This window comes from Melanerpes formicivorus, unplaced genomic scaffold (assembly GCF_026170545.1).
Source record: "Melanerpes formicivorus ecotype bairdi unplaced genomic scaffold, bMelFor1.0.p_v2 SCAF_38, whole genome shotgun sequence".
Classification (NCBI taxonomy): Eukaryota; Metazoa; Chordata; class Aves; order Piciformes; family Picidae; genus Melanerpes; species Melanerpes formicivorus.
Genome location: NW_027142390.1, coordinates 1,463,608 through 1,484,870, shown reverse-complemented (window position 1 = coordinate 1,484,870; position 21,263 = coordinate 1,463,608). Strand labels below are relative to the sequence as shown.

At 52.9% G+C, this 21,263-nt stretch overlaps 1 protein-coding gene across 1 annotated transcript; it reads left to right on the top strand.

Moving 5' to 3' along the window:
• Positions 1–585: 585 nt before the first annotated feature.
• ARL8B (ADP ribosylation factor like GTPase 8B) lies at positions 586–16,872 on the top strand. Its single transcript, XM_068157756.1, has 7 exons — positions 586–823; positions 10,905–10,985; positions 11,659–11,732; positions 12,720–12,813; positions 13,682–13,749; positions 13,972–14,042; positions 14,840–16,872. Exons 1-7 carry the CDS (start codon positions 701–703, stop codon positions 14,887–14,889), a joined length of 561 nt encoding a protein of 186 aa, XP_068013857.1. The 5' UTR covers positions 586–700; the 3' UTR covers positions 14,890–16,872.
• Positions 16,873–21,263: the final 4,391 nt, after the last annotated feature.

The following is a 21,263-nucleotide window of genomic DNA, read 5'->3' as shown; positions in this document are numbered from 1 at the left end:
TCAGGGGAGACTTACTGCTGTCTACAACTGCCTGAAGGGAGGTTGTAGCCAGGTGGGGGTTGGTCTCTTCTCCCAGGCAACCAGTGACAGAAGGAAAGGACACAGTCTCAAGCTGTGCCAGGGGAGGTTCAGGCTGGATGTTAGGAAGATGTTCTTCCCAGCAAGAGAGATTGGCCACTGGGATGTGCTGCCCAGGGAGGTGGTGGAGTCACCGTCCCTGGGAGTGTTTAACATAACATGGGTGAGGCGCTTGGTGCCGCGGTTAGTTGATCAGGTGATGCTGGGTGACAGCTTGGCCTTGGTGATCTCGAAGGTCTTTTCCACCTTGGTTGGTTCTGTGCTTGCGGTGCTGGCGGCCGCGAGCAGACGCCCCGCCGCCTCCCCGCCCTAGGTGGCGCTGCTGAGGCTCGGAGCCGGCGCCCCCGCCCCTCGCAGCGTGGCCTCGCCTTCTCCCCGCCCTGCCGCCGCCGCCGGTCCTCCCCGGGCGCTGTTCTGCCGGCGGCCGGCAGGGGGCGGTACAAGGAGCAGCGGCAGCAGGCGCGGCCGCTCTTGCCGGGCGGTGGAGAGGCGTCATATGACCGCGGCGCGGGGGCGAGCGGGGCCGTGTGGGAGCGCGCCGGTGTCCGCCAGCCGCCGTCGGAGCCAGTCCCCGGGCCCAGCCTCGCCAGCGCCCCCGGCTCGTCCGCGCCCCGCCGCCACCATGCTGGCGCTGCTCTCCCGGCTGCTGGACTGGTTCCGCTCGCTCTTCTGGAAGGAGGAGATGGAGCTCACCCTGGTGGGGCTGCAGTACTCGGGCAAGACCACCTTCGTCAACGTCATCGCGGTGAGCGGGCCGCGCCGCGCCGGGGCCAGGCCGCGCCGGGGCCTGCTGGGGCCTTGGGGGGCGCGGCGGCCCGCGCGGGCCCGGCGGGAGGGGGCCGATGGCGGGGCCGGGCCCGGGAGCGGCCTGGGGGCTGCCGGCTGGGGGCTGCCCCGGGAGCGGCCTGGGGGCTGCCGGCTGGGGGCTGCCCCGCTCGCAGCGCTGTGTCTCGGGGCCCGCAGCTGGAGTGCTGGGGGCAGGCTGTCGGGGGCAGGCTGTTCGGCTGTCGGGGTGAGGCCGTCCGGCAGGGCTGCCCTTGCCGCGGAGGCGCCGGCAGAGGCGGCGGGGCCGTGCTCGGGAGCTGCCCTGCCTCCGTGACCCTGTGTGCTGCCGGGGGGCGCCGAGGGCTGTGTCCGAGCGCAGCTCTGCAGGGCGCTCTGCGGGCTGGGCCGTGGTGCTCGGGCCCGAGCAGCTGAGAGGTCTCTTCCAACCCCAACCATTCCGTGGTTCCCTGGAGAGTGCTTTCGGCTGCTTCCTCCCGTTTCACTCTTTGCTCCTCAGTAAATGATTTAAGCGTTTCCCACTCTCGGTTCTTCGCTCAGGTTTATTTTTTTCCACTTACCCTGCTTGCTGCTGCCTGTATCAAATCCTCTACTTTCTCTTAAGGTATGCACCAAGAAGTACAAGCTCCAAACCCCCCAGCAGCAGGCTGCTGAGCTCGGGCCCGCTTATCTGCCAATCTGCCTGGAGCAGCTGAAGGAAGGGTGTGGGAATCCTCCTACATGAAGCTTTTCCATTGTTGAGCCAGATAAAGAGTGGCTTGCTTAAGTGCCTTCAGCAGTGGCTCGTTCTGCAGGGGTGACAGAAAGCTGCCAGAGAGAGCAGCTGCGATTTGGAAGTCCTTCTAGAGAGGCTGAAATGGGAAACCAGGGAACCTTCTGGTTTTGCAGTGAGTGTGCCTGGCTTGGGTGCAGTGTACCCAGAGTGAGCAAGCTGATGGCTTCAGCCTGGCATTGAGCAGACCTGCAGTGTCCTGGTTGGCTGAGGTATCTTGAGGCTGCATCCTTAACGTCCCTGAGTGTTTTTCTGGGTGTATTTATTTGTCAGTTGGATGTGTTGCTGGATGGGAGGAGGACTCACACTCACTTGCAGTTATGCAGAGTCCTTGTCACACTGACTAGCTGTCCCAACACAGCCAAGCTCTGGGGGAGCTGAGCACGTTGACATACAGGGGGCTTCATGGTAGCTGTGTGAAATGTGTCCTCCCTCACCAGAGGGAACTCTTCTCTGCCTGGTTGTGTTTGGTTGAAAGCTGCTGGACTGGCTGAGAATGCCAGAAGCCTTCTCTTTCACCCACAGCAGTGGCTGCCACTGCCCCTGGGTTTGGGTGTCTCAGACTGGAGTTCTGAAAGAGTTGAACAGCCTCAGTCTGTGGCTGCTCAGCTGGTGCTGATCAGTGCTTTCCTGCAGCTTGGGGTACTGAGCTTACTCTGCAGGTCTTTTTTCTTGCCTTCTGTGGTGCTGCCCCTTGACAAAGCACTGGTCTGAGGTACCAGGAGCACATCTCCTTTGGAGGCTTGCTGTGAAACAGTGCTGCAGCTCTGTGGAGCAGGGCAGGGTGGTTGTATTAGCTGCATCTCCCTTTGCAGCAGCTAAGTTGTCTCAGCTGGTGGAAGTACTCCTAAGTGGAGCTGACTTCTGCCTCCAGCTTGCTTTGCTGGGGCTTGAATCTTGCAAGACTTCAGCCACAGCTTAGGAGCACACCCAGGAATTGATCTGAGTGAGTGTCATCCAAATTGCCTTGCAAAAGTGAGTGAAATAAGGAGGAAATCATTAGGCATCATGACACAGCCTGGTTAGCTGCTGTAGCTTTGGAGGCAACCACTGACACTTCTGAAGGTTTGAGGTGGGCAATCTGCTGACTCTTTGATTGCTTTTGGTTTAGGATTTCTTTTTTTCAGTGAGGAGATTTGCTGAGGGTTTTGTTACTGCTTTGAAGAGGTAGCAGCACGAGCTTCAGCTGCCAGCACAGGATTGCCTCTCACCGAGAGCTAACTTGGTAGCTGCTTCCTTGGCTGCCTCGAGTTCAGAGCATGCATTTGGGATGGAGTGCTGGAAAACTAACTGCTCTCTGCAGGCCCCTTGGTGGTGTGGATGGAGCTAGCTGGTGAGCACTGGGATTCCATAAAGCCAAAATGAAAGGAATGACACAGCAAGATGCTAGTCCTGTAGAGCAGCTCTCAGAGCTGGATTACCTACCAGGAGCTTGGTATGGCTTAGAAGGCTGCATTCTGCCTAACAAAGGGCTGCTACCAGGCTCTGGAGTGGAGTCTAATGGGAATCTGTAATGCAATCAATGCCAATCAAGTCAGGCATGTGCAGCTAGAGATAAACCCCAAGCCAGTATCACAGGAGGCTTGATAGAGCAGCAGGCTATCACTGGAGTGAGAGGCCCTGAAAAGCAGCCAGTCCAGTTCTAGAATGATCTTGTAGGTTGCTGGCTGGTTTGGGTCCTGTTTATTCCTCCAGTGTAAACAAGCACTTAGTTTGTAATCAGGGCAAACTTAGTTTGACTAAGAGGTTTTGAGACCAGCCTGAGCAGTGGAACCTTGTTAAGAGCTGGCTGCACCTCCTGCAGCTTCTGCTTTGCTGAGGCTCTGTATTAGTCACTGTCTCTAATTAGCTATTAAGCCTAAGTTTTCCTTGTGTGTGAGTAAACTTGCTCACAAGGGAGGCTATCATTTCTTCCTGCTTCTCATTTCCATCGTGGAGATGGCCTGTGGCTCTTACTCAGAAAAACTGCCTGTCATCCTGCTGTCACAGCTTCTTATCTGAGGCCTTGAAATGCCCCTCAGTGACTGGAGCCTGCAGGATCTTCTGCTGCTTGCAGCCAGTGCCTCCTAACAGCCTTCCTTTCATCAGCCTGACTCCAGCCATGCTGCTGTGGGGAGCTGCCAGGGGCAGCCCAGCTCCCCAGCCTGTGATGCAACTGAAACGTGACTAAGTGAACTGACTGCTCCCAGTGCATGTGGTGGGCCAGGGGACACTTGCTCAGCTGCTGCAAAGTGCTTCACCCAAGAGTTGTGCTTCCTAGTGTCAAGCCCTGCTTGAAGGCCAGTAGAGCAGTCCTTTATCCAGGGGCTTGGCACTGGAATGCTGAAGTTGGACAGCCTGATCCTCAGCAGGCAGGAGAGGAGAACTGCAAGGGTGGGTGAGGAGGAGCCAGGCTTTCCTGATAAGGTTTAAGTCTCTCCTAGTTAGGCTGTCCTGATTGAGTTGGTAGGTTTAACTCCCTCCCAGTTAGACTGTCCTCATTTAGTTGTCAGGTTTAACAACTCCTTCCCAGTTAGACTGTCCTGATTGAGTTGGCAGGTTTAACTCCCTCCCAGTTGGATTTTCCTCATTCAGTTGGCAGGTTTAACTCCCCCCCCCAGTTAGACTGTCCTCATTCAGTTGGCAGGTTTAACTCCTTCCCAGTTAGACTGTCCTCACTCTGTCAGGTTTAACTCTCCCTCCCTGAGTCTTCCTGATGCAGTTAAGCAGGTCTAGCTCAGCCAGTTCTGTTTGTGTTGCTGGGATACAGGAGGTCCCTGGTTAAGATTTGTGTCAAGGCCCAGCTTTGTGTGGTCTGGTTTTTACCTCTGGGGTATCTGACAAAGCTTTGAATGAGGCCTTGCTTTCTAGAGAGTGTTTGGAGTGCCTCTCAGCAGAAGATTCCTTTGGCCACTTGGGAGCTGTGACTTCCTTCCTCATGACTGTTGGCAGTAACTTTGACTTAGAGAAGTCAGGCTGGGAAAGTGTGGCAAAAGATTGCTCCACAGAGCCTTGCTGCTGCTTTGGTGCCTTCTGCAACACCCAGGTGGGTCATAAACAGAGTCTGTTGTCACTTTGTACACATGGTAGTTAAGGGAGAAGGTTGATAGAGTTCTAAGTGAAGAGTTTCTTAATCACAGGAGCCTCTTGAAATGGATTGCCTCACTTCATTAGCTAATAGAGCCCATCTGGGGTGACTCACACACCAGGTCATGTGCTGAGGGCTTGCTGTACCCCAGGTGGACTGAAATCAGAATGTACTCCTTCCACTGGGGTCTGAAGTTCCTCTGCAGGATTCTTTAAGCAATAGAACACCTGGAGAAAGGTGCTTTGATGACCAGCAGAGGGGTGAAGTGCCCTCAGCCCCTACATGACTGCCCTGTAGACAGAAGAGATGCCTCCTTAGCTCTTGTTCCACTGCTGCTGGCAGTTCCATGGTTAGCAGTCCATCTCCTCTGGAACATTCCATGGCATGAAAATGCATTTTCTTCTCAGAATGAACTGATTTGGGTTTTACAGCAACCCTTTGCAGAAGGCTTGCTATGGAAGCCTTCAAGTGGCCTCTTGGATCTCAAAGATTGAAGCTCCTAAAGTAGAGCTGAAGCTTCTGAAGGGGACCACAAGCAGCTGAAGCACTGAACTCTTTCAAGGAGGAGCTGGGACCACAGAAAGCAGAGAGTGGAGTTGTCCGTGTGTGGTGCACTTGGATGCTGCAGAGGAGGCTTAGGGCAGTGGTAGCTTCCAAAGGAGAATTCTGAGAGCTGTGCCTTGCAGTGTGAAGAGAGAGAGATTGAGGGCTGAAGAGCAGAGCTTAGGGTGGATTGGGAGTGTCCTGGCTGGGATCCATACCCCAGTGCTGGTGTCTCCTGGTTGGTCAGGCTGTTTGCAATCTCTTCCAGGTGGATGAAGAGTTTTATGAGCAGAGATGATAAATCCTTGCTGTGAGGTAACAAAGCCTGTATGAAGAAATCTGTCCTGGAACAGTAATGAATCACCCTGGCTTTATGAGAAGCAAGCTGAAGGCTGCCCTGACCTTTTCTCTCCTTGTGGAATCACAATCTGGTGGCTGTGAGCTGGTGGTCGAGGACCCTGTGAATGGAATTCAGCATCAAACTGCTGTGTGCTCCCCAGTGCCAGCAGGACAGGGCCACTGCTCTGCTGCTCCTTGGGCATTAGAAGGAGGTTCCTGGACAGCAAGAGGAAGCTCTTCACAATGAGGGGACTGAAATACTGGCACAGGTTGCCCAGGGATGTGGTTGAGGCTCCATCCCTGGAGACATTCAAGGTCAAACTTGGTGGGGCCCTGAGCAACTTGATCTAGTTGGAGGTGTCCCTGTTCCCTGCAGGGGGTTTGGACAAGATGACCTTCAAGGGTCCCTTCCAGCCCAATGCATTCACAGTATCACAGTATATACTGTGTATACATTCTGTGATCCTAGCTGGAAGGAGGGAAGGAGGAGCACCAGCTGAACTGCTGCAGTTTGAGTTCTGCCTTTAATGGCTCTTTTAATGTCTGGAAATGAATCTTTAAGGAAGGTGCAGGAAGCAGGAATTCCAGCCCTGTGCTCAATTGCTTGATGGAGCTGCTTAGGGCTTGGTGCTGACAGCCTGCTCAGCACAGCTCCCTGCAGGGTAGGAGTCTCCTGTCTGTAGTCTGTGGCTGTGGAGAGGCAGAGGAAGGAGGCAGAGTGTGCTTGGGTTTGCTTTTACTTGAGACAACTGGAGATAGCAGGCTTGCTGAGCAGCTTGCTTTAATCATGACTGCTAAGAAAGACTAAACTGGAATGCTTGTGGCCGTGCTTGGGCACATCTGCTGGTGGCTCAGAGCACACAGCAAAGCTGGGCTGAGCTGGTGGGTCAGGCTGGCATCTGGCAGGGAGATGAAGAGAGCAAGTTAGAAATGCTGCAGAGCAGCAGGTCCAGGGGGGGGATGCTGCCCCTCTGCTCAGACCTCAGCTGGGGTGCTGTGTCCAGCTCTGGAGTCCTCAACACAAAAAGGACATTAACCTGTTGGAAGGGGTCCAGGAAGAGGCTCATAAAAATGATCCAAGGGCTGCAGCACCTCTCCTACAAGGACAGAGCTGGGATTGTTCAGTGTGGAGAAGAGAAGGCTCTGTGGAGACCTTCTTGTGGCCTTTCAGTACTTACAGGGGGCTGTAAGAAAGATAGGAACAGACTTCTGAGCAGGGTCTGCTGTGGCAGGACAAAGGATGATGGTTTTAAACTGAAAGAGGGAGACAGAGTGGAGAGGAGGAAGTTATGTGGTGAGACCCTATCCCTGCTTGTCCCATCCCTGGAACCATGCCAGGTCAGGTTCTTTGGGGCTCTGAGCAACCTGCTCTGGCTGCAGATGTCCCTGCTGACTGCAGGGCTTGAAGTAGATGCCCTGTAAAGGTCCCTTCTGCCCCAAAGCAGTCTGGGATGCTGTGATGCTGGGCTGTGCAAGAGGTGGTGGCAGCAGGAGATGTGCCAGCAGGGGATGGGAGCTGAAGCAGAGCCATCCAAGTGGGTAGGTGTTGGCCCTGCCCCGGAATGCAGTGCAGGGACCTCGCTGAGCCTGGAGGCAGTTTTGCTGCTCTGGAGGATCCTTATCCAACAGGTGCTCAGGCAGGCCAGTGGGTTCATGGGGCACTGAAGTTGGGTGCTGGGGTTCTGCAGGAGCTTGGAGTATTGAAGAGGGAAGGGCTCTCACACCAGGAGGCTTGAAGGCTCCTGCTGCAGGTTCTCTCTGTCTGTGCTCTCTGAAGCTGGGGCTGTTGAGCCTCCCTCTCTCTTGCCTTTCACACAGGGGCTAGACTTCCTTGTTTGGTGACCTCCAGCCCCCAGCTTGTGTTCATGCTCTATGGTCTGCATGCTGTGATGGCTTCATTCAGAGCCACTTCTGGTACACAGGGCTGGTCTTCTAAGCACAGCAGCTGCCTGGTGGCATACTCACAAGTGCTGCAAGCAGATGCTCCTGCTAGGTTTGTAAGCAGCTACTCTGCCTGCCTTTGAGTGTTTGAGCAATGCTTCTGTGTGTGACAACAGCCAAGAGCTTCCAGAGCAGGCACTGGAAACATTTCTCTGCTTATCAAGCTTGTTTGAAAGCTGGCCTCTGCTTTAAGAGGAGAGAAGATGGGATTGTGACCACACAGTGATAGGGCTGAGTAATCTGCTCCAAGGGGGCCAGGGATGGATGTCTGCTTCAAACACCAATGCCTACTCCTAGAAGCATGTTCTTCTTGTTTGGTGTGAGTGGCTTTTACATAGCAATGCTCCCAAGGTGCAGCTGAGTTCCTGCTTTCCTCCCCCCACCCTGTAGAGGTAGTAAACAAAAGCCCTCTGAGTTCTGGGCTAAGAAAACCCCTTCTGGGCCAAGAGAGTTGGATTCAATGGCAGAACCTGGCAAAGGAGATCACTGCCTGCCAGCAAAATCACTGTCACCATACTCTCATTGTGAGGTGCCTGCTGGCAGCTTTGGTTAGGTGCAGTGACCACAGGAGCAGCCACACTGAGACAGCTTAGAGTTTCTAAGCAAGCCAGAGCAGGTTTTTATGCCAAGTGGATGTGTAGGGTGGGTAGAGGGCACTTGGAAAGTGGTAAAAAGTGCTCTTCTGAGGGTTCTGTGAGAGCTGCTTTGTGGTGGATCACAGCCAGCCCTTCAGCATTGCACTGACCATGTGGCACATGGGGTGCTGCTCCCAGCTGAAGGAAAGAGTGCTGAGAGAAGGTGAAGAGTCTGGAAGTGTCTGGGAGCAGCTGATGGCATTTGGGGTAGCACCAAGAGGTGGAGGTTGAGGGAGTGCTTGGGAGATGTTTGGTCAGGAGATGTGGGTGTAGGGTGTGACTGCAGAGGCAGGAATGCAGTGGGTCTGGAGCAACCACAGCAAGCTGCCCCTTCAAAGGCAAGACTGGCAGTGTCTGCTCTAGGTACTCCACTGAACTGCCTCAGACATGGAGGGCACCATGGCTAAAGATCTGCCTCCTCAGACTGGCTGAGGTGGGCACCTGGAAGGCTGTGCCCCTAGCTTGCTGAGTCAGCAGAAGGGTCAGAGTGGTTTGTGAGGCAGTGCTGCATGAGGCTGGTCTGTGGAGCTTAGGAGAATGCAGAAGCCCTGCCAGAGGAGGCTTAAGCTGTCTGTTTGCAGGTCAGCACTCTCTTTACTCTTGCATTCCTTGGATTCAAGGACTTGGAGACTTCTTTTTACCCCTTTTAAAACACTGTTAGTCTGTCTGGCCTTGCATCTGGAGAGCAGATCTTAAATGTGAGAAAGCACCACCTCCCCAGGGACCTCCAAAGCTGAACAGGGCTTGGATGTGAGCAGCAGGAGCAATGTGCTGGTGAGCTGAGGGACCTGACCAAACCAGCTCAGAGGAGACTGCTCTCATCTGGATGTTTTCAGCTGCCTTCCAGTGTCCATCAGCACTCTCCTGGAGGCTGTGCTGGGTGGGGGCTGCAGCTCCAGTTTGCTAGTGGGAGATCACCAGAGGTGTTCTGGGGGCAGGGGTAAGGGGAGCAAGCTGTGGGCTTGAGTGGACAAAGCATTGATGGTGCAAGCTGGGCATCTTCTGGTGGCAGGCTGTGCACAGCAGGGACTCCTCAGCCTGTGAGCCCTTGGGCCCTGACTCTGTAGGGTGTTGTGATGTTTACTTCATAGATCCTAAAGGGCTCTGAGCTCAGGCTGGCTTCTCTGTGCCACATCAGGGAGCAGCCTTTCTGCTGCTGTGATCCCAGACCCTGATTGAACAGCTGAGTGCAGCTGAGCCAACCAAACCTGGTTGTCTGTCTGGAGCTCAAAGCCACAATGGATGTGGTGAGATCCTTAATGGCCATTGTGGCTGAGGTTCCCCTTCTGCCAAACAGCCAAGGAAGCTGTGCTTGCTATCACTTGTTATGACTGCTGGCTTAGCTGCAGGAGGCAGCTGTGAACTTGGCTCTCAGGCTGGTAAAGATAAAAGCCCAGCAGGCAGTCAAACATCTGCCGGCAGAGAGCCTCTTTTGTAGCAGTTATGGCAGTGCTTAGAGAGAGGCTCAGCTGCTGGTGGAAGCAGCCTGACACAGTCTCCAGTTGCATTTTGAGTGCCTCTTCCAGTGCTGAGCAGGCTGGACACTGTGTAGCCTGGCAGGAAGCAGACCTGTCAGGTCCTTCCACTTCCTGGAGCTCCTCAGGGAGTTAACTCATAGCTGTGGGTTGGAAGCTTACTCCCCAGGAGTGATTTATTGCTGTAACTGCTGACCACACAGCAGCTTGCATCAGAGGAGCATCTTGTGGGTGTTTGTAGCTGCCAGGTAGCCAGGAGGCCCTGATGGGCAGGGCTTGGCTGTAGCAGAAGTAGGTGTCTGGCTCTTCTCCTACACCTGCCCATCTGCCAAGCAATGCAGAGCACTTCTCCCCAAGCAGCTTTGCTCCCCTCACTGCCTCAAGGCCTGAGAACTTATTCATGTGCCCCAGTGCAGATTAGGGATTGACCTGCTGGAAAGGAGCTCCATGGAGAAGAACCTTGGAGTCCTGGTGGACAGGGAGTTGTCCATGGGACAGCAATGTGCCCTTGTGGCCAAGGAGCCAGTGGTCTCATGGGGTGCATTAAGAAGAGTGTGGCCAGCAGGTGAAGGGAGGTTCTCCTTCCCCTCTGCTCTGCCCTGGAGCAACCACATCTGGAGGATTGTGTAGAGTTCTGGGCTCCCCAGTCCAGGAGGGGCAGGAATCTACTGGAATGTCCAACAGAGGCTGTGAGGATGTTGCAGGGTCTGGAACATCTGTCTGATGAGCAAAGGCTGAGAGCCCTGGAGCTGTTCAGGCTGAAGAAGAGAAGGCTGAGAGGGGATCTTACTGATGTCCATAAATATCTGAAGGGTGAGGAGCAAGAAGAAAGGGCCAAGCTCTTTTCAGGGGTGTCCTGTGATGGGATATGGGGCAATGGATACAGACTGGAGCCCAGGAGGTTCCATCTGAGCAGGAGGAGAAAGTTGTTTGTTGTGAGGGTGCTGGAGGCCTGGAGCAGGCTGCCCAGAGAGGTTGTGGAGTCTCCTTCTCTAGAGACATCCAAGACCTTTCTGGATGTGTTCCTGTGTGACCTGCCCTGGGTGACCCTACTTTGGCAGGGCAGTTGGGCTTGATCTCTGGAGGTCCCTTCCAGCCCTACCATTCTGTGGTAAGTGCTTGTAAGGAGTGCCTGATTTCACACAAGCTGTGTAACATCTACAACTCCTTAGCCCTGGGAGGCAGCTGGGTAGAGAGAGCTGCTGCGGTTTCACACTGCAAAGGAGCTGCATTAGATTATCACTAAATTCAACCTTCTGTTTTGTTTCCAGTCAGGTCAATTCAGTGAAGATATGATTCCTACTGTGGGCTTCAACATGAGAAAAGTCACAAAGGGTAATGTTACAATAAAGGTATGTTACCACTGATTGCCTCTCTAATCCCATGGAAGGTTGTTCTCAGCTTCTAGCTGGGTGCCCCCTCCCTGGAGGTGTTCAAGGCCAGGCTGGATGAGGCCTTGAGCAGCCTGGTCTGGTGGAAGATGTCCCTGCCCTTGGCAGGGGGGTTGGAACTGGATGATCTTCAAGGTCTCTTCCAACCCAACCCAATCTGTGAATTTCTGTTGGGGATTTTTAACACAGGAAACTGAAGAGGCTCAGCTAACTTAATTAGCTGAAGGGTGCATTTAGTGCTTGTTCACTGAGACTCTCTCTGTGATTTCCAGGTTCATGGAGTAAGAGAGCTTTAATTTGAGTTCCTTTTCACATGCTTAGGGCCCAGGGATCCTCCTCTTCTCCTCATCAATATTGCCTGTGGGGAGGCAAAGCCTGAGGCCAAGATTCAGTCTCTCTCTGGCATACCACAGTGTGTGACCCCAGCAGCCAGGGGCGTCACTGCATCTGCTGTAAGATGCTTTGGCTTGCACCTTGCTGCAAGCTTTGAGCAGCTGGGGGAGGCACTGCTGCTGACCTCTGTGGCCTAAAAGAAGGGGGGAAACTATGGTGTGATTTCTTGTCTCACCTGTGTGTGATGTGTGTGAGCACTGCCTGCCTGCACTCTCTAACTCTCTCTCCCTTCGCCTCGGAGATTTGGGACATAGGAGGGCAGCCGCGGTTCCGAAGCATGTGGGAGCGGTACTGCAGAGGAGTGAATGCCATTGTGTAAGTGTCTTCTTCTGCCACCTGGGCCTACCCTTCCTAACTGCACTGCTGCCCAGGAAGCCAGCTGAGTCCTGGGCTGATCCCCAGCAGCGTGGGCAGCTGGGGCAGCAAAGGGATTCTGCCCCTCTGCTCCTCTCTGCTGAGACCCCACCTGCAGTGCTGGGTCTGGCTCTGCAGTCCCCAACACAAGAAGGATATGGAACTGTTAGAGCAGGGCCAGAGGGGGCCATGAAGATGATCAGAGGGCTGCAGCACCTCTGCTGTGAAGACAGGCTGAGAGAGTTGGGGTTGTTCAGCCTGGAAAACAGAAGGCTCTGGGGAGACCTCAGAGCAGCCTGGAGGGGGCTATAGGAGAGCTGGAGAGGGATTTTGACAAAGTGTGTAGTGACAGGATGAGGGGTGATGGATTCAGACTGGAAGAAGCTGGATTTAGGTTAGACATTGGGAAGAAACTCCTTGCCAGGAGGGTACTGAGGCCCTGGAACAGATTGCCCAGAGAAGCTGTGGAGTCTCCAGGCCTGGCAGTGTTCACAACAGAGTTGGCTGTGGCCTTGAGCGAGCTGCTCTGGCAGGAGGTGTCCCAGCCCATGGCAGGGGGTTGGAACTGGATGATCTTTAAGGTCCTTTCCAGCCCAGCCCATTCTGTGCTGACTCAGGAGCACTTGTTTTAATTTTGAAACTGCTCCAACCATCCTGACCTTGCTTTCCCCTCAAGCTGAGGGCTGCAGCTGGGTTGTGCTCTCAGCAGTGTCTGATCTGGAGTACTGACTACTCCCTGTCTGAACTGGGTGGCAGTGCTGCCTGACTCAAAGCATCTTTCATCTCCTCTCATCTTTGAGATATCCTTTTTTTTATCAAGAGCCACAGCCTTTGCTCAGCAGATCCTGCTTTCAAGGCTTGTTGAGTGTGCTCAGAAGTGGCAGTGTAGAGGCTGCTCCTTGTGAAGCAGTGGAGCCTCTCTGACCTCGCCTCCCATTCTCTTCACAGCTACATGGTAGATGCTGCAGACCGGGAGAAAATAGAAGCCTCTCGAAATGAGCTGCACAACCTCCTAGATAAGCCCCAGTTACAAGGAATCCCTGTAAGTAAGGCTTGCCTGACACACTGTTAAACTTCCTCAGGGGCTGTGCAGAACTCCAGCAACTCTGACAGCTGCTTTGAGCTCTGAAGGCGATTGGAAGGCTTAACCTTAGCAGTTACTTGAGGTACGAGCACTGCCTGCCCCTAGTGCCTGAAGTCGTTAGCCTTCAGTGATTAAAGCCCTTCAGTGAATCCATTCTTCTTGAAAGCCTGCAAGAAGACTCAAGTTCAGAGAGTAGAGAATTCCACAGGATGAGTTTGTGCTGTCTTCTGGAGTCTGCTATAGTACAGCTTAACCAGAGGGAGTGGAACAAAACTAGACATGGGGAGATTGAGATTGGATGTCAGGAAGTTGTTGCCCATGAGGGTGGTGAGAGCCTGGCACAGGCTGCCCAGGGAGGTGGTGGAAGCCTCCTGCCTGGAGGTGTTTGCAGCCAGGCTGGAGGTGGCTGTGAGCAACCTGCTGTGGTGTGAGGTGTCCCTGCCCATGGCAGGGGGGTTGGAACTGGCTGAGCCTTGAGCTCCCTTCCAGCCCTGACAGCTCTGGGATTCTATGATTCAGAGGAAGTCTGGGGAATCTCAGCTGGGATTCTACTGGGATGGGTCTCAGTTTTATCAACTGATGTGTCCTCAGGCTTGCTTTTTGCACAGAAGAGTTTCTTTGTGACCCCTTTTTCCCTGTGGCTAGGCCAGTTTGACTTCTTCATCTGGTTTAAGAGTGAATGTCTCATTCTGTTAGATTTAAGTCAAGTGCAGCTTGCTTGTCAGACCCCCCTGAAATTTGGGGGTTGGCTTGGTTGGGTTTGGGGTTTCTGAGATTGGATAATTTCAGTACAGCTGCAGCTGTTTCCTTCTGCTCTGCATTTCAGGTTCTAGTACTTGGAAATAAGAGAGACCTCCCTAATGCTTTGGATGAGAAACAGCTAATTGAAAAGATGTAAGTGTAACCCTTCCTGAGAGAGGCTTTAACTCAATCAGTGCATTCTTCTATGTAGGGTTCTTGGGTAAGAAGCTGGCATTAATCAGAGAAGCCAGCACCAGGAGGCAGCTGAAACAGTGCATAGAAACAATCAATGTGGAGAGGATGAAGGGGAAGAGCTTAGATTCTCTGAGTCTTTGTTGGAAGTGAAGTGTGTTTGAAATGTTCTCTCTTCCACAGGAACCTTGCTGCTATTCAGGACAGAGAAATCTGCTGCTACTCAATTTCTTGCAAAGAGAAAGATAATATAGGTAATTATGACCCTGACCCAGCAGGCCTTGCGAGGGGCTGGCAGAGGGTGGTCTGGGGGATGGCAGCTGCTTAAACACAGAGCTTGCTGGCTGCAGGAAGCTGGTGACCAATCCAAGGGCAATGTGTTAGTGTATTGGTGAGGGTGCCTGAGGGTACCAGAAGTGGACTCAACTTCTTTCCAGGGGAAATGAACAGCCTGGGGAATTCTCCTGGCCTCTTACCCAAGAAGCCCAGCTCACCTTACCAGCACTTAAGCACTCCTGTGGTGGCTAGGAGAAGCTGATACTCCCCTCCTGTCCTGTCTCCCACCCAAGCCTCACAGCACACCTGAGCACCCCTGGTGCTGTAAGGAAGGTGCTGCTGGAAGCACTGGGCTGGTGAGGTGCTAGTGCATGGCACCTGCTTTGGAGGCCCTTCTTCAGCCACTGAGGAGCTTAATGCCTTGAAGGGCCAAACTAACTTTGCTCTCCTCAGGTGAGGAGAGGCAGGCTGGCTGGGCAGAGCAGCATTGGTCTGAAACTGATTGTGAGCCATCCCAAAGCATCCCCTTAAGGAGTGTCTTCTCCTGGAAGTGTGGTTGTCAGGAACCAGGATGTCTGGGTTGAAATCCTGCCTTTAAGCATTACTGGGCAGGACCAAAGCACAGACAGCAGGCATTCCAGAAAGCTGTTTGGTTGATTTGCCTTGGGCCATCCTTAGGGGAAGGGCTGCTTGTGGGGGAGGCCCACCAGAGCCATGGCAGTTCCCCAGGTGGACAGCTGACTGTGGGACTTCCTCTCCTCTCTTCTCTCTTCAGATATCACGCTTCAGTGGCTTATTCAGCATTCAAAATCTAGAAGAAGCTGAAGTCTTCCTGGAGTCTCCAGTACCAGTTGGCCATAATCTCAGTTGTCCATTTCCCTCCATGATGAGATATTGCCTCCCCCCTCCCCCCCCCCTCCCCCCTCCAAAACAAGAATCCTGTATCCAGAATCTGCCTTTTCACAGTTCATTTCTCATGTGCACTGCTGAAGACTTGTACTCCTATTCTGTCACCAACCAACTAGAGTTGTCATGATGAAGTCAGCACAAGTATTTATTTGACACCCAGCTGTGGTGGGGGAGGGTTGTATGGGGGGGTGCTTTTTAAAGGAAACCCAAGGAATCTCTCTCTACCATGTTAACTCTGCTGGTACCACTCTGTTCTGGTGTTTCAGGGCCAGGTTTTTATATGATTTTCAGCCAGTGTTTTATTTCTAGTGTTTAGTGGCTTGAAGGTGCTGATGCTTGACAGCATTGAGATGCTGGAAGATGCCACATCCAGTAGGTAGAAAACATTGAAGAGTGAGCTGTGGGATACTGATTGGTCTCACAGGTGCATGTGGTGTGTGTAAGCAGAGGAACTGAAGCTGTTTGCAGAGAAGGGGGGGTAGGGGGCAGCACAAAGCCTAGATCAGCATCACTCATGTCCAGCTGAGATCTTCTCCTGTCACTTGGAAGAGCTCCTGTGATGAATGAGGGAAAGAGTCAACTGTGGGAAATCCTTCTTGTTGCTTCTGTTTAACATTGTGTCTGGGGACAGGGCGGGGAGGGGATGGGAATGGACAGTTCTGTCAAGCTAACACAAATGTGGAGTGTTCCAGCATGCAAACAGACTGCTAGGAACCCTCAGACTTTGGTCAAATCCATTTTTCTATCTCCAGATGCTCGTGGTCTCTCTCAGAACCCAGAACCCGCATTGTGAGCAGCTGCATGCCCCTTAGGTCACCGCCGGGCTGTTCTCTCCTCTCCAGGCAGTCCTTCTGACCTCTAGCACAAGGCCCCTGTGTGATTTGTCTGCTCTGTCCTGCTCCTGAAGTGGCTGGGCACGGTTTGCAGCTGGTGCTATGGCAGTCCCCAGGCTATTGTGACAGCTCTAGACCTGCTTTCTCGGTGTAACCACCCGCCAAAGGCTGTCGAGGGGCGAGAGGAAGCGTGCTGCTGTGTCAAAGCACAAGAGAGCCGATGAACCCATCTCCTGCAGCGTAGGGAAGTGTGTGGAGCCTCCAGGCTGCCATTTCTTGTTTCATTGGTAGTGTGTTTTGTTGGGGTAGCTTTACTTTCCCTTCCAGCCTGCTCAGAGGGCCGGGCTCGTTGGGAGCGGTGTGTTCCTGGCCGGTGTCAGCGTAGCTTCCCGGTGTCTGCAGAGCCCCGGTGCGCACCCGCTTGTCTCGCCTCACACCGTGTGTGACTCCCCACCTCACTGTCAGAGTCTTGGCTTGGAAGCACTCCTTTGAGTCCAGATGGGTTCTGAGCAGCCAGTGTCCATCGGAACTGCCACGGCCTTACCGCCCCGCACCAACGCTGGCGCCGCCGCCGCGCGCTGCCCGCCCCGTAACCTGCGGCTGCCCCCTTCCCCTTCTCTCGAAGCATGGTTGCAAGTCGTTCATTCTCTGGTGCTGTAGAGGAAGAGGGTCTATTAACCTGCTGCTGTAGTCCCTAGTTCACCAGGAACTGCTACAGTTACTTTTATTTAGCAAACTTGCTTGTGCCTAAACCTTAAGGAAACTAAACTAGAATGTGTGAATCTTCGTGGGGGGGACCAGGTCACTGTTTTAGTTAACTGGCCTATAGCTGAACTCGATGTGTTTGGTGTTGATATACTTCACTGCTTCCAGCGTTTATGGCATCCAAACACTACCAGTTGTTAACCTGTGCATTACTCTCTGCATGTGAACAAACTTAGCCAACGACTGAACTTTGTAAATAATGTGGAACTTTTTTTATTTAGGTGGATGCATCTGTTTGGTTTACTGCTCTCCAAGCTTTATTCAATAAACTTTCTGTTTTGAGGGGTGTATTGACACTTAACTGACTGCCTTGACGTGGCTTGACTCGTGGGAATGCGCTGGGGGGGGGTCTGCCTGCTCCCCCAGAAGGTGACAGTGGGAGGAGGGGGAAGGAGGCTCGGGGTGTGCCTGGGCTGCTTTGTGTTCTGTGGTTCAGCTGTCCAAGGGAGATGTTTATAACAATCACCTGGCAGGCCTGGGGCTTTCTCAGCTCTGGTCAGGCTGAGCAGAAGTCAGGGACAAAGCAGTGGTCAGCTGGAGGGTCTTAGGCAGGGGCAGCCTTCTGGAGCTGTGTTTTCAGGAGCAAAATGCATGTCTCTAGAAGCTGTTTCTTGTCCTCAAGCCCAAACTTTGCCTTTCTAGCACGTGTCAGGTGTAGCAGTGGCAGACCATCCAGTGCCCATCACAGCACAAAGAGGCTTACTTCCATGGGAGGTGAGGCTGCTGTTGACTGAGGCCTTGAACAACATCTTGGCAGTGATGTTAACCTGAGGTGACACTGATAGCCCTTCCCAGATGCTTTGCTGCATTAATTTACCCTGGGTCACTAATTAACTTTTAGGAGCCTGTGTCAGCTTCCAAGTCATGGTCACAAATTGGATGTCTCCTGCTCAGGGGCTGTCTCCAGGTGAGCCCTCAGACTTGGTGCTGGAAGAGGCTAGTTTGTAGGCCTGAGTGCTGCTCAGGTAGCATCCTTTTGGCAGTGATGTTCATCTGAAGTGACTCAGCTGGTGGGAAGGACTAATGAACCATGGGGCAAAAGATCCTGTGAGTCTCTTCAGCTGAGGGGTTTCCTGCATGCCAGCCAAGCTACCTGAGCTGAGCAACCAAAACAAGATGCCTCTAGGTGCAGAATCTGAGCACAGTATCGTCAGGTTTCTCACCTTGGCTGCTCTCATGCAGGTCACCTGCATCAGCCATGGTCTGGGCTTGGCTGCAGCTGTTTGCTCAGTGTGGTATTTAAGAGTTTCTACTTCTAGACAGCACCAGCAAGGAGCTCCAGGAACCCCCCGTGGTGTGTTTAAAGAGTAGCTTTGTATTGCTCCACTCAATGACTCCACCTTGTTTTTCACAGCTCTTTCAGGGTCCTTCCAGATGCTTTGAAGTGAACACTTGCAGCCAGTGCAGAGGAGTTCCCTTTTCTGCTTGAGGGCTTCGTTAACTCTCCAAGCACCTTTTGAAACAGAAGGGAAGTGTAGGAAGTCTTTGCAGAGAAGTGAGGTTGCTCTCACCACCTTTCAGCCTTGGACTGGAGAAGCTACTCACTCTTCTGGCACAGTTAAGTCCGAGGTTAAACCTTTTTCTGCCCTAAGAAAGGTGTAGAGCCCAAGGTGGGCACTGGCAGTGCTCTCTGCTAAGCTTGGAGGGCATAGCTATGTTGTCCTTGTAGAAGTCTGTTGGGCCAGCCTGATCTCTCATGGTGGTTACTTGGCTCAGGCTCAGTTGGGAGCCTGGACAGTAAACCAACTGCTAACATTTCCTCTTCTCAACAGAAGTTGCTTTTGAGGATATGTTGCAGTACCATAAACTACTGCACTGGAGTTTATCAATAGCTGTGGTCCTGAAACTTCTGCTGCTGCATCTGCAGTAGGCCTTGACCAAGAACATTTTGTCTTGTGGAAAGGCAAATAACTGAGCCAGAGACAGCTCTTGGTCATGCAGGTCAGACACCTTCATCACCTCATGATGTGTTGGGATTGTAGGGTGTGCCCATGAGATAGCCATAGAATCATCAAGGCTGGAAAAGACCTCCAAGGCCCTCAAGTCCAACCACCAGCTCTAAACACTTGCTGGGCTTATCCAGTACAAAGGATCACTTGGTGATGGCAGTGCAGCACATCTCTGGGCTAGCCTGGGCAGAACTATCTGTGTGTGCACCTGCAGCAGCAGGCTGTGGGAAAGCTCTCCTTGGGGTGTCCCTGTCCTGCCAGCCTCAGGGTGGGTGGTGGTTTGTGGAATGGTCATCACCCCCCTGCCCAGCTCAGCCTTGGCAGTTGCACAGGGCAGGTCTGTGCCCCCCCTTGGCATTGTGAGCAATGCACAACCATGGAGCTGTTTGGTGATCTCTGGCAGGTTTTTACTATGGATTTGTGGTTTTTTCATTGCATCATTCTGGAAACAGGTTGGGGGAAGGCTTCTTTTTTTTGGGTGCTGACAGCTAAACCTGCATCACCTTCACTTTTTGGGTAGGAGGAGGACAAAGGAAACACCTTGACCAGTCTCTCTGGTGAAATGAACAGGGGAGTGTTGGGCAGGGATCTCTTAAGAACTTGCAGCATGACTTAGGATTGCTGAGCTGTTAACTCCAGTCAGGATTTCCTCTCCTAGTCCCCCGTGGCTGTCCAGTGGCATGTCCTGATTTGCTTTGTGTGTGACTGAAAGCACTGCTGCATGCCCCACTCTGCTCCCTGCTGCTTGCTGCTGCACTCACCCTGACTCCAGAGGGCTCTGGACGTGGGAGGAGGTGGGGGGTGGTGGAAATCAGGTTGTTGAAGTGACCTCACATATTCTGTGATCTTGCTCAGAGCAAGGTGCACAGTGGGTTGCACCACCAGCAAAGCAAGGAGTTGTGTTGAAGGCCAAGTGGGATGTGCTTCAGGGTTCTTGTTCCCCCAGGATGAGCACACAATGACTCTTCTCACCAGGTGATCAACCTTCAAGGAGCAGCCTGTGGCTTTAGGACTTAAAGCCAAGTGTTAAAGTGTGCCTTGGTGAAACGTGGTGTGGGGGGGAGGCTTTTGCATCACCTGAATGGCACTCAGCTGGTGGGGGTGTGTGCACATCCCCTTTAAAAGGAGGGGTCAGCTGCCTGGTGCTTTGGTTTGCCTCAGAGTGGAAGGTGAAGGGGGGTAAGCAGACCTTTGTGCCAGGATTAGTGCCTTTTTAGTGCTGAGGTTGCAGGGCTGGTTCTGTGAAAGGCAACATCTATCATTGTGAGCATTCTGAAGTGCTTCAATAAAAGTGGTGTTGGAAGTCATCCTTCTGCTCATCCCTCTGTGGTAGAACCGCTGCTTTCCTTGCTGGTAGCAGTATCTAAGACCTCCTCACAGCCAAACTGTGGGGGAACATTGTTATCCTCAAGCTGAATCAGACACATCTCTGCTACAGTGGTAACTCCTTGGACCTTCTGTGAGAGGAGCAAAGGAGTTCAGAGAATCACAGAATAGTTTGGGCTGGAGGGGACCATAAGGATCATCATTTCTTGGCCTCATAGGGAAACCACATTCTAAAGACTCCTAAAGTGGTGCTTTTGAGGACCTGAGTGAGGCTGACTACTGGAGTGCCTGGGTTTGTTGCTAAAAATGAGTTGCTGAATGCCTGGTTGATGTGTGGCCAGTGCATGCTGTGTGTTAGCAGAGTGGTTTCTGTGGAAGGCAGTAGTGGCTGCAGCTACACAACTTCATCCTGAGAGTGACCACGAGCCTTGTGCTCAGCTAGGGGCCACTTGGAGAAGCCACTCAGGGAATTTCTATTGATGATGGCTTTGGCTTAGATGCTGAAAGTATTTGCTGGTCTCACTTGTGTTTATGGGCATCGAGTAGATGTTCATAATCCACATTATTCACCAAGGAAAGACAATACCTGAGGAGAGGAGGAAGCAAAAGCTGTTGTGATGGGTGAGATTTGAAGCTGGACTTGATTCTCACAAGATCTCAGAGTGAGCTGAACTGGTAAGTTGCTGAACTGTGCTGGCTGCAGAAAGAGGTTTCAGTCTGTTTATCAATGAGGAGTTTCCCCTCAAGTTGTAGAGTCAACCCACCCCCTTGGTGTGGGGAAAAGAAAATGCATCAATGCCTCAGACTGAGAAAGGGAATTGAAAGAGTAACCTCAGGCTCTTGTGTTTGACCAGAGGGCTTGCACAGGAGCCAGCATGCAGAGGTCTTTATGGACCACTGAGCTGTGACCTTAGATTAATTCCTTCTGCTGTTCCTGTTGCAGTGGCTGGGAAACAGCAAGATGTGAGTCCTGCACGTGTGAAGCACAGCCTGAAGACAAATGATTGATGTCTGTTTGTCTGTCTCTGCACAAATCTTTATTTCCCCCCCCTGCTGCTTAGGCATCTTCCTAATTTCTGTCACATTTCTCTGTAAGAAGTCATACTTGATGGCTAAGAGCATGTCCCTCTGGAGTGGACAGCAGCCCTTAGCTCAGAGATGAAGCAGTCATGCTTACAACCACAGTTACTCGTGATGCTGTTGAGGTTTCTGGGGCAGCTGGGAGAGATTTCTTCCCCCAGCTGCACTTCCTTGACTGATTTCTGTTCTTTTTAACTGGCTTTGAGAGCTTTTGTTTTTCATCAGCACTGCCTGCCCCTGTTCTTCCTTCTGTAGCTGCGGTTTGCAGGTGGCATCTGTCAGCTCCTCCGTGCTGCTGCCTTGGAGCTTGTCCTTTGCCCTTCAGCAGGCACTGGTT